At 47.6% G+C, this 12,371-nt stretch overlaps 2 protein-coding genes across 2 annotated transcripts; one reads left to right on the top strand and one right to left on the bottom strand.

Annotated features, from left to right (window-relative positions):
* The first annotated feature begins 6,431 nt into the window (after positions 1 to 6,431).
* On the top strand, positions 6,432 to 8,961 carry LOC109736565 (LRR receptor-like serine/threonine-protein kinase HSL2). Its single transcript, XM_020295781.4, has 2 exons — positions 6,432 to 8,403; positions 8,476 to 8,961. Exons 1-2 carry the CDS (start codon positions 7,203 to 7,205, stop codon positions 8,784 to 8,786), a joined length of 1,512 nt encoding a protein of 503 aa, XP_020151370.2. The 5' UTR covers positions 6,432 to 7,202; the 3' UTR covers positions 8,787 to 8,961.
* Positions 8,962 to 9,841: 880 nt separating this feature from the next.
* LOC109736561 (acid phosphatase 1) lies at positions 9,842 to 11,833 on the bottom strand. Its single transcript, XM_020295774.4, has 3 exons — positions 11,009 to 11,833; positions 10,720 to 10,929; positions 9,842 to 10,187 (listed from the first exon to the last, which is right to left on the bottom strand). The coding sequence occupies exons 1-3, from the start codon at positions 11,425 to 11,427 to the stop codon at positions 10,010 to 10,012; spliced, it is 807 nt and encodes a 268-aa protein (XP_020151363.1). The 5' UTR covers positions 11,428 to 11,833; the 3' UTR covers positions 9,842 to 10,009.
* Between the last annotated feature and the right edge of the window lie 538 nt (positions 11,834 to 12,371).

Below are 12,371 nucleotides of genomic sequence, written 5' to 3'. Positions count from 1 at the left end.
GACTAACCTATTAACCGGAGGCCCAGCCCAGAATTGTTGTTTTTGCCTATTTCAGAGTTTCACAGAAAAAGAATATCAAACGGAGTCCAAACGGAATGAAACCTTCGGGAACGTGATTTTCGGAACGAACGTGATCCAGAGGACTTGGACCCGACGTCAAGACATCAACCAGGACGGCACGAGGTAGGGGGGGCGCCTACCCCCCTGGGCGCACCCTCCACCCTCGTGGGCCCCATGTTGCTCCACCGACGTACTTCTTCCTCCTATATATACCTATGTACCCCAAACTATCAGATACGGAGCAAAAAACCTAATTCCACCGCCGCAACCTTCTGTATTCGTGAGATCCCATCTTGGGGCCTTTTCCGGAGCTCCGATGGAGGGGGCATCGATCACAGAGGGCTTCTACATCAACACCATAGCCTCTCCGATGATGTGTGAGTAGTTTACCTCAAACCTTCGGGTCCATAGTTATTAGCTAGATGGCTTCTTCTCTCTTTTTGGATCTCAATACAATGTTCTCCCCCTCTTTTGTGGAGATCTATTCGATGTAATCTTCTTTTGAGGTGTGTTTGTTGAGACCGATGAATTGTGGGTTTATGATCAAGTTTATCTATGAACAATATTTGAATCTTCTCTGAATTCTTTTATGTATGATTGGTTATCTTTGCAAGTCTCTTCGAATTATCAGTTTGGTTTGGCCTACTAGATTGATCTTTCTTGCAATGGGAGAAGTGCTTAGCTTTGGGTTCAATCTTGCGGTGTCCTTTCCCAGTGACAGTAGGGGTAGCAAGGCACGTATTGTATTGTTGCCATCAAGGATAACAAGATGGGGTTTATATCATATTGCATGAGTTTATCCCTCTACATCATGTCATCTTACTTAAAGCATTACTCTGTTTTTATGAACTTAATACTCTAGATGCATGCTGGATAGCGGTCGATGTGTGGAGTAATAGTAGTAGATGCAGGCAGGAGTCGGTCTACTTGTCGTGGACGTGATGCCTATATACATGATCATACCTAGATATTCTCATAACTATGCTCAATTCTGTCAATTGCTCAACAGTAATTTTTTTACCCACCGTAATACTTATGCTCTCGAGAGAAGCCACTAGTGAAACCTATGGCCCCCGGGTCTATTTTCCATCATATTAATCTCCCGTCAACAAGCTATTTCTGGCAACGTCTTTATTTTGCTTTATTTACTTTGCATCTTTATCATAAAAATACCAAAAATATTATCTTATCATATCTATCAGATCTCACTCTCGTAAGTGACCATGAAGGGATTGACAACCCCTTTATTGCGTTGGTTGCGAGGATTTATTTGTTTGTGTAGGTGCGAGGACTCGTGTGTGGCCTCCTACTGGATTGATATATTGGTTGTCAAAAACTGAGGAAAATACTTACGTACTTTACTGCATCACCATTTCCTCTTCAAGGGAAAACCAACGCAGTGCTCAAGAGGTAGCAGATATCAGAGAGTGTGTCCACGTACCCTTGTAGACCGAAAGCGGAAGTGTTTAGTAACGCGGTTGATGTAGTCGAACGTCTTCGCGATCCAACCGATCCAAGTACCGAACGCACGGCACCTTAGCGACCTGCACACATTCAGCTCGGTGACGTCCCTCGAACTTTTGATCCAGTTGAGGCCGAGTGAGAGTTCTGCCAGCACGACGGCGTGGGGACGGTGATGATGAAGTTACCGGTGCAGGGCTTCGCCTAAGCACTACGACGATATGACCGAGGTGTGTAACTATGGAGAGGGCACCGCACACAGCTAAGAGATCAATGATCAACTTGTGTGTCTATGGGGTGCCCCCTGGCCACGTATATAAAGGATGGAGGGAGGAGGAGGCCGGCCCTCATAGGGCGCGCCCAAAGTGTGGAGTCCTACTAGGACTCCCTAGTCTCTACTCCTAATGGAGCAGTTGGTAGTCTCCGCCGGTCAATTTTCGTCCCACCTCCCCTGGTTTATTTTCGTCCCATCTCCCCTAGTTTTTTTTCGTCGGTTTTTTATTCGTCCCCCTCCCACCGGTTTTATTATCTCTCTCCACGATCCCCGCACGCCCATCCCTTCCCCGATTCACGCATCTCACCCTCCCTCCTGCACGAGCATCCGCCGCCACCAGTGCGTTGGCTGCCTCCCTCCCCCATCGTCGGCCACCTCTCGCCCCCATAACCGGTCGCCGCCACCCTTCCTCGCCGCCGGCGCCGCCGATTCCTCATCTTTTCTTCGTAGCCACAATCTTCCCTCGCGTACGGGCTCCTCCTCCTCCTCCACAAGAACAATCGATCCCCACCTAGCCGGGGATGGCGGCGCGTGAGGACGTCAGCAGCACGAACGGCGGCGTGGAGGCCTTCCTGGCGTCGTGCGCGGTGTCTGGCGACGACGCTTACGGCGCAGCCAGGGCCGTGCTCGAGCACCTCCAGGCCCCCGCCACGCGCGCCGAGGCAAGGCACCATCCGTTGCCGCCTCGCCGACAACCCCGCCGCCGGGCAGGAGGAACGCTTCCGCGCCTTCAACCTCCGCATCCACGACGTCGTCCTACAAGGTCGGCCCCCCATCCTCCCCACTGCCCGACGATGCCTCCCCTTCCTCCTGTGTCCCTCGACCGTGTAGACACGTCGACATAACCTGGACGCCGTCACTGCATTGATCGTGTAGATCAGGGCGCCTGCGACGCGACACAGCCGTTTTCTTCGGCCGAGCGCTGAAAATGGGCCGACGGCTGCATCGCCATGCCATTTGTAGCTCAAGATTTGTAAGCCGCACAAGGTCATCTCTGCGAAAATGTTTTACGGAACCATGGTTCAGCCGAACCTATGCTCGACACCATTGATTTCTAAACACTATTCATGAGGATCCGTGCATGGTTGATTAAAAAATGCAGTTGGCATGCATGTCTATTCATGAGGATCCATGCATGGTTGATTAAAAAATGCAGTTGGCATGCATGTCACAAATCCACATGTAGTAGGATGTTAAATCGTACGGCATAGACCATAGGTTCGGCTGAACCATGGTCCTGAATCACATCTCTCTTGGCAAGAATGTGAACAGCTATTCTTATTTATTGGTAAAGAATGCGGGGTGGTGGAACTGAATAACATAATAACTGCTTTGTGACTCAAAGGTAACTCCAAATGGTAACTTTTGCAACCCAAATGGGCAGCGATAACCATCTGAAGTTAGTATTATTTTGGCTATTGCTCTATCAGTTGCAGTTAACGTTATGTAGTCACCCACAACAGGTTTTGCAGCATCTGCTAACCCTACTCCTAGCAACAATTGGTGCAACAAAAAAATCAGAACAAAAGGCTCTGTTGGCCTTAATTCAGAACTACTGATTTTTAACTATCTAACTTATTGCAAACGAATGTGCTGCAAAATGATGAGTGAATGCTAAACTACAGGAGTGAGTGTCCCCTCGAAGGGTTCTGCTTCAGGTGGCAGTGTCTTGAGTCTGGAACCTCAGGATAAGGTCATTGTCTCCCTGTGGAAATCAATGCACTTATAGCTCAATGGAAGCCTTAGAAAAACCCTGACCTTATTGAAGTAGTAATTTTTGCTATAAACTGTGCAAGATACAACAGTTTGGGATTTTCTTTTTGGGAAGTATTAATAGTTGCTTCTTGGAAAGAATAATTTAATGTAGACGATAAACTGGCCATCAAACATTGAATGATGAACTTCCTGTCGCCTTGGTTGGTATATGACATTGGTACTTTTTGAAGATTATCTAGGACAATGATCTTTAGGTTTGGAGCTACTGTGCACACTTTATGTAATGTTTGTAAATTAAATGGCTATTGTAAACAAACTTGTTCGTCACCCTAGCGATCACTGAAAGTCAGTCAATGCTTCTGTAAACCATTTCATTCTTCATGCAGGAGCGAGTGATCTTCTTGACGGGCGGGGACAAGGTGAAGGTGGAGCAGGCGGCACAACGCATCAATGAGAATACTGATCTTTGCTGTTAATTTATATGCGCTTTATGGATTTCGGTTGTATCCTGGACGTTATATATGTAGTTCAGCTCTCTCAAGCACCTGACTACAGTTTGCTATCTCGTTGAGCTGGGTTTTGGTGATATCACGCCTTACGGAACTTCCTGTGTGTTTTCTCTTATCTGTAATAGCAGTGCTTCCTGTGGGTTTTGGTGATATCACGCCTTACGGAACTTCCTGTGTGTTTTCTCTTATCTGTGCTAGTTTTTCCTTTTAACATAAATAATAAGCCGGGTGGTATAAAGCCTTCCGTCTGAATATACCATGGATAAACTTGATTTTTTCTTCCCAATTCTATCGTTGTAAACACGTGGAAGAAGTGTTTCTGATGCGTTCTAGTATTTCTATTTCTTCATATATTGTTCGGATGCATTCTAAGTAATGTGTTATTTGTATAGGTTGCTCAAGCGAATAGAACGGGAGGGACTCTTCTGCTCTTAATTGTGCAGCCGGCAGATTCAGGACGTTTGCTAAGTTGCCTAGAAACTGTTGCTGTCTTCTTGCGGTCGGCTTCTTCCCTGGACATCGTTTCAGAATTCCATTATGCAGAGATGAGCAACATGGTGCTCAGGAAACAAATTGTTATGTCCTTCCTACTTCGCTAGACTGATATCTGGAAGTAGAACGGAGCAAGAACTGAAGATGACCAGGTGAGAGCATCAGAAAGGGAAGTTCAGGGTAGTTGGGACCTACGGTTGGTTCTTTCTTTACTTGCTGAACCAGTTGCATACAGAGGCTCATAATGACGTGATACATAAATTAACTCACACGACGCGGGCTCACTTGACAGGTAGTCGCTAGCCCACACCGCTCACGCCACCGTCTTCCCCTGTTCCACTTCCTGTTGCCGTGGCTGCACTGCATCATCCTGCGGCAGATTGCTCCATTTCCCAGGTTCCCATTCTGCACGCGTGTCTGTCGAGGATTTCTTCAGGTTCCAAATCCTGTAACGGGTTCAGCAGAGAAGTATGGCTGGTGTAAAATCTGGGACATGCACACGGAAGACTGGTTGCGCTAGGCTACCTCTGAGAGGTGCTGCCGGACCAATCTTCTCCAGAATGGTATACGCGTCCAAGAAAAACTTAGGAAATGGTCACCTGACCACCGATGACTGGGCATATGATTGTATTGTACCTTCAAATATGCTTTCTCCCCCGCTGAGAACTCAGGAGGTGATCAGCAATGTGCTTCATGCGTGCCTGAGCCCGTGCCAATTTTTGCTTGACCACACTAGTGTGTTGATGGCGCCCCTGATTCCCTCAAGAACTTCCTGGATATCAGTATTGCTGGTGGATGCGATATCAGGGATCATTTATGTTCTAGCGAGTACAAATGATGCCCTATGCTTGTAGGATTCATTTGCTCTTTACTGGCTCATGCCCGTGCAATTGTGTTTGTTGATCCTGTTTACTTTGAGATTCAGTTTACTGTCATGGGCAGAAGAGAGTATGGAGATAAATAATTGACCACTAACATGATTCTGGCAACACTTTCGGTTGCAGGTAAGCTTGCACACTGGAGTTTCCATCCGTGCCCAAATTATGGATGCGGGTGGCGATGTTGCCCTTCACAGATTGTTGCCTCTGGAACAAGATACTTGCTGTACATGCCTACACAAAGAGAAGTGTCTATTCAAAATCTGATGATGCTGTCTCTGAACCCCACCCGAGGAATCTGATGATGACACTTGGTACAGTATAAGTTCTATGTACAGTATAAATTATGCTACATGAAGTTAGTGAATCCTTTTTACAGTATAAATTCTTCCATCTCAATATCAATTTCAATTTTGTTTCGCACAGTCAGTACACGGTCAATCAGGCCAGCGTGAATACGCACCAAATAAATGAACACCGCGTTTCTCCACAAGTTGTCTCATGTAGCTAAATAGTTCAAATAAGACTAGCAGGAATGAAAGGTAACCTACTGATTATCTCCCTGTGCTTGTTTGCGCGCCATGTTGGTCACCTATCTGTTGATCTTGAAGACCTTCACAATTATACCTAGTTAAACCAAATTAAGGCAAGAGAAATTTCAGATGCTAACCATATGTTTGAAGAGATGGAAGATTATTATTAGGCAGTAAATCATACATAAGATTCTTTTGTATGCCCATAGCACAAAAGCTTCCTTCCCAAAAATTATTAACAACTCGTCAAGTTTTTCACTTTAAATAAGACAATGATTGTTGGACCCTTCAAGATCTCAAGAAATCCAAGAAGTAGCCAAAAGCAACTATTCTACATGGAATGGCCACTAGTCATAGAAGGCAACCTAACTTCTTCTTTTTTGGAAATTGCAGGAAACATAAGTTGACTTGTCTATCAGTAGACCTTGACTATGGGTCTTCTTTCAGCTCCACCACATATAATTCCCCCATTGTTCATCATAACATCCCCCATAAGCCCGAGATGAGTGACATGGCTATTCCCCACCTTGTCCATCGTACCATCCTCCGCAAGCCCAAGATGATTGTTCACAATACCATCCTCCACAAGCTATCTCTAGTCCTCCTCATTTGCTCGCTCCTCGGGTACAACTCTGAAGCCATGAGTAGAAAGGCTGAAAAGGAAGCACTTCTAAGCCTTGAGAAACACTGGGGCAAACAGACGACTATCAGCTGGAGCTCCATCATGGACACAGGCCACTGTAAGTGGGATGGCGTCAGTTGCACTCGGGAGGGCTTTGTTACGCGTATTTCACTCAGTAATTACAATCTTTCCAAGCCAATTCCGTCAGAAATTTGCTCGTTCAAGAACCTTACATTCCTTGACCTTTCGTCCAACAAGATTCCAGGTTCTTTCCCTACGGTGCTTTTCAGTTGCTCAAGACTTGAGTATCTGGACCTATCATTCAATTCTTTTGTTGGTAGTCTCCCATTAAATATCCATTTACTGTCGAAAACGATTTCCTACCTTAACCTTGAATCGAATAGCTTATCCGGTAGTATTCCAAGTTCAATCTGCAAGCTTTCGTCCCTACAAGTTCTGAAACTATCCTCCAATCCCTTTGCTTCACACAGAATCGATCCACAGTTCGGAAATTTGACAAACCTAGAAGTATTGTCAATGAGTAATATGAGTATAGTTGGTGAAATTCCAGACACTATATCCAAGCTGAACCGACTTAGAATCTTAGATTTGTCTTGAAACACACTCAGTGGGACAATACCTAGTGGGATTTGGAGAATGCAGAATATGGAAACCCTCGATCTGCACAGTAACTCTCTATCTGGTCGCATACCAGATGATCCCCGTAAGCTCAAGAATCTGTCCAAACTTAGAATCTTAGACTTGTCTTCTAACACAATGAATGGGACAATACCCAATGGGATTTGGAGAATGCAGAATATGGAGGTCCTCAATCTACACAATAACTCTCTATCTGGTCGCATACCAGATGATTTCTGTAAGCTCAAGAATCTGTCATGGCTTTTATTGAACGAAAATCTTCTATCTGGCCCATTACCAGAAAACGTTACACAGTCACAATTAACCTCCATCTTCCAACTCAATTTCTCTAGTAACCAACTGACGGGCAAGATTCCATCTCCTTTCGAGATGAAAAGATTCCAATGGAGCTTTCTTTCCAACCCTGGCTTATGTTCCTCCGACCACTTTGGCAACCTTCCTATGTGCCCCAGATTGCACTTGAAGATGTTTGTAATCATTCTCTTGGTTTTTGGTTCAACCATTCTCATATGCACAGGGCTGATTGGTTTAACTAAGATCAAAGCATTTTCCTCAAAGCAAAAGGCGGATGCCCCATTTCCACAGTGGAAACTGACGGCCTTCCAAGCTATTGATTATGACATTCAAGACATCCTTTGCAACCTCATTGATGCAAACCTTGTCGGCAGCGGTGGCTCAGGAAAGGTATATAAGATCTGCCTTGGTAACAGAAACGGCGGGGTTATAGCTGTCAAGCAAATATGGTGTAGTAGTGGTGAACTGGAACATGATGTGCTGGAAAAGCAGTTTCAAGCTGAAATTGAGATTCTTGGATCCATCCGGCATGCCAATATCATAAAGTTGCTTGGCTACATATCAAGCTCTGAATCAAAGCTCCTCATATACGAATACATGGAAAACGGTAGCCTGTATGAATGGCTGCATCAGAAAGATGAACCAACGACTAGTACAACTAGACGGTTGTTGAACTGGCCGATAAGAATGTCAATAGCAATCGATGCAGCAAGAGGGCTGTGTTACATGCACCACGGTTGCTCTCCTGCTATAGCACACCGTGATGTGGAGTCTAGCAACATCCTACTGGATCCTCAGTTCAAGGCGAAGATTGCGGACTTTGGTCTAGCTCGCGCACTGCTTAAAGCCGGCGAGCCAGAGTCTGTCTCGGCGGTGGTTGGGTCCTTTGGATACATAGCTCCAGGTAACAACTTCAGTTATTTTGAACTCTGTATTTTAACTGCGTGAACAACTACTTACACCATTTGTTTTGTAGAATTCGGAAGCTCGAGAAAGATGAATGAGAAAGTTGATGTGTACAGCTTTGGGGTGGTTCTTCTGGAGCTGGTAACAGGGAGGCGTGCAAATGGTGGGGGCGGGTACGAGAATTTGGCGCAATGGGCATGGAGGCAATTTCATCAAGATGATGAGGACATACATTTGACAAATCTGATAGATGCAGAAATTCGAGATCCAGCCTACTCGCGTGAGGTACAACTGGTGTTGAAGCTAGGGCTAATTTGCACGGGCACAAACCCATCTTCAAGGCCGTCGATGAAGCAGGTGCTGCAGGTCCTGCAACGCTGAAAAACACTACACGATGCAGTTCGTAAGCCATCTGATGTTCTGAACCAGAAGGTCGTCAAAATTTACAAGGAGACGCACACTGTGGTTTTATTCTAACTAAAGATAGTTTGTCCAAATAAAACTGTAAGGGCAACACGGGCTGTAGTTTTATTACGAGTAAGAGAAAATGATTGAGCATCTGTTTTTAGAATGTGCAATGGCAGCATGTTGTGTGGCTGTCGATCCTGTTTACTTAGATTCAGTTTAAAGTCAAGCACTGAACAGAGTATGGGTATAAACATCTGGTTCTGCAGGTCCTGCAACGCTGAAAATCCTAAGCCATCTGAACCAGAAGGTCGCCAAAAGTTTCAGAGACACACCGTGCTGTTATTCTTACTACTAGATAGTATAATTTGTCCAATGAAATTGGATGGGCGACGACACACGCAGTAGTTTTTATTACGATGAAAATGTGCAATGTCAGCATGTTGTCTGGCTGTCTGTTGATCCTATTTAATTTGAGGTTCAGTTTAAAGTCAAGGACTAAACAGAGTATCAGTATGAACATCTTATTTTGGTAACCTTGCGTGTCATGGTAGCTCCCTTTTGGGGGAATTCATTCATTCTGAACTTTGTCTTGGATGCTGTTACTTTCTGTAGACAAAAATAAAAAGGTGTCTGTCAGAATCTGATGATGCAGTCTTCCTTCAAACCTCAGAGATTCTACACAAGTGTTGGTAGATGCCAGATCCTGCTGACACAATATAAATCTTCAAAAGAGAGGTTGTGCAGCACTGCAGTTTTACTGTTAGCTGGTTCCTTCCTTGCAACAATGCAAGAAGATCTGAAGATGTACACCACTTTTTTTTTGGTTTGTTCAGCAGAGATGGGGAGGCTAGATTTTTGTAGATTATGCCCAGAAGATATTATTTCAAGAGATATCTTCCTGCTTAACATCACAGGATATTTCACGGAGCGATTATGTCGATTCCTCGCCTTTTCGGCACAATGTGTCCATCAAAGCAACAACATTTCACATATCATCCATTACACAATCAAGCTCACAGGTCCAATCCTTTTGCACGGTATAAATTATTCCTTCTCAATTCCATTCTCAGTCTTGTTTTGCACACTCAGTCAGTCAGTACAGGGTTCAGTCAATCGGGCCGGCATGAAGAACGCAACAGATAAATAAGCACTGCATCTCTCACACTATGCCCACCAATCATGTTTGCTCCGTTGTGTCAGGGGATGTAGTACATTGGGTTGGGGAGCTTGAAGGAACGGGCGCTCATGGAGTAGCCCAGCAGGTCGCTCCACTGGTCGCCCGAGTTGCCCAGGATCTTGTACCCCTCCGCCTCCATCTCCTTCCTCTTCTCCGACTTGTAGTCCGTTGCCGTTTTCTCCCGGTCAGCTGCTGCCCTGGACATCATCACAGAGGGCAGGTTTCAGAATCCCATTATGCAGAAATGAGGAACACTAGTGGCAAAACACTACGATGCTGTGGAAACAAATTGGTTCCCGGATAGCTCAGTTGACCCAATTGGAAGGATAAAACGAGATTAGTGGCTGTGAAATTCAGCACTAACTAAAACAAGATTATTTCTCCCTTGTTTTCAGTAGTAACTAAATTCATATCTGAAACGCAGACCTAGAACAGAGTGTTCAGTCCAACATACTAATGAACTACTGCCTATATGCAAGGGCATTCCTGCAGCACTGATTTTTTTATGTATTTTTGTGACAAAGACTGCTGCATTTGGCAATTTAGGCATTCTAATTGATGTCTCAGCCAGTGATTATAAAGGGCACACACAAACCACTTCAATATTTGGAACAGGACAATGGACATAGCTCAATGAAACGCCTAAAAAATTTCCCCACCAAGGCAGTTTGAAAGTGATGTGCAATGGCAGCAGCAGAAGAGGAACGGTGAAGGTGAAGGTGTAGGTACCTGAGTATGAGCTTGTCCCAGTGGTGGAAGCCCTGTCTCCTGAGGTTGTCGACGGTGACGGCCTCGTGGGCCTCGGTGCGGCCGGTGAGCAGGAAGGTCTTGAAGCCGAGGTCGCGCACCTCCCGGTAGAGGCGGAGGCTGGAGGGGATCGCCGGCGCCTCCCCCGTCTCCACCCACCGGTCGAACTCGCGGTGGTCGAACAGCTCCAGCCTGCAATCGAACAGCGAATTAACTAGCATTCTCAGTCGAGGAATGGAGCTTCCGGCCCGGCGGTCTCGAAATGGCTCACCCGTATCCGTGCTGCGCGTAGTAGGGGAGGTTGGAGAGCAGCGTCTCGTCGATGTCGAAGACCCAGGCGGCCTGCGCGGCGGCGGGCGGGGCGGCGGCGCGGGCGTAGGCGGAGGCCTCCCTTGCGACTAGGTCGAGGTCGGAGCGGTAGGCGGGGCCGGTGAGGTAGGCGCGCACGTGCGGCACGCAGTCCTTGGGCACGGCCGCCCACGGCGCCAGGTTGTTGGCCTCCCCCGCCAGCCTCCAGCTCGCGCACCGCAGCTCCACGGCCTCGTCCGCCCCCTCGGCCCGCTTCTCCTCCGTGGGCAGCTGGATGACGAGTGGGCGCGGCGGCAGCTGGTCCTGCGCGTCCTGCGCCTCTCCCGCGACGGCGAGGAGGAGCGCCAGCAGGAGCAGGGCGGCGCCGCGGTTGCGCGCCATGTCCGCCGCTGGCGCGGGTGGGGTCGCCGGGGCCGGTGGGGGAGGGAGCGCGCGCACGCACGTGGGGCAGAGAAATAGGCCGGTGGTGGGGTTGGCGGGGGGTTGGATGTGGCCGGCTGGATCGGCTGGCTCCGGCGAATTCGGCGGCGACGGGAAAGGGAAAGGGGAAAAGCGTGCGAGACGAAGTGGTCGGGAGCGGCGAGGGGTTAAATAGATAGATGAGACGGAGACGGAGACGGAGGCGTTTGGTTTTGGTGAAGCAAGGAAAGGGGAGCGGGGGCGAAGGATTCGAATCTGCGGGGGGAGGATTCGTCGTTCGCCGTGGTTGCTTAGGGGCGGGGCCACCTGCAGGTGGCATAGCGGTGACGTGCCGGCCGCGGATTGGGCTCACGGCGCTGGCGCGCTCTGGTGGTCTGGTCGGCGCGGCGCGCCGCAGCCCTGGCGTGCGCAAAAGCGTAATCTCCATAAAAAATATGATGAGCAAAATCCTGTCGTACGTGACCGCCCACGAAAAAGCCAGCGTTGGATGCGACCGCGTCATCTTTTTTCGTTCCAAAAGGAAAGAGCGCGACCGCGTATCCGGCGAACGTTCGCCTGGAACGCATGCCGCGAAAAGGCCAGTTCCAAGGCTCCAAAGAAACTGCCATCCACATGCAAATAAAAAATACCGTCGAAATCGTTCGAAATGCCATGTGCTCCTGACGAACGATCGCCGGGTAACATTACCGTCCTTTAAAAGAACTCGCTCGGGACCGAGCCAGGATATGGAGAGACAAAGAGTGGACAGCAACAACAAAAACAACAAAAACGAGACAAAAAGAAGTATTAAACCCACGCCCGAGACAAAAAGAAGTATTGAACCCACGCCATGCAGCGAAGAGCCCACAAATGCCCGGGCGATGCGGTACTGGCATTTTAGTCGTCTCTTGGTCTGGCACAACCAT

Source organism: Aegilops tauschii, chromosome 7, assembly GCF_002575655.3.
Source record: "Aegilops tauschii subsp. strangulata cultivar AL8/78 chromosome 7, Aet v6.0, whole genome shotgun sequence".
NCBI lineage: Eukaryota > Viridiplantae > Streptophyta > Magnoliopsida > Poales > Poaceae > Aegilops > Aegilops tauschii.
Note: the sequence above shows the minus strand (reverse complement) of the source record. Positions and strands in the feature narration are given on the sequence as shown.

Bases quoted from the DNA above. Each gene is read 5' to 3' on its own strand.
- LOC109736565 (XM_020295781.4), top strand. From the start codon at position 7,203: ATGCAGAATATGGAAACCCTCGATCTGCACAGTAACTCTCTATCTGGT. The intron at 8,404-8,475 runs GTAACAACTTCA...TTTGTTTTGTAG, and splicing joins CTTTGGATACATAGCTCCAG to AATTCGGAAGCTCGAGAAAG.
- LOC109736561 (XM_020295774.4), bottom strand. From the start codon at position 11,427: ATGGCGCGCAACCGCGGCGCCGCCCTGCTCCTGCTGGCGCTCCTCCTC. The intron at 10,930-11,008 runs GTGAGCCATTTC...GTTCGATTGCAG, and splicing joins TACGCGCAGCACGGATACGG to GCTGGAGCTGTTCGACCACC. The intron at 10,188-10,719 runs GTACCTACACCT...GATGATGTCCAG, and splicing joins TGGGACAAGCTCATACTCAG to GGCAGCAGCTGACCGGGAGA.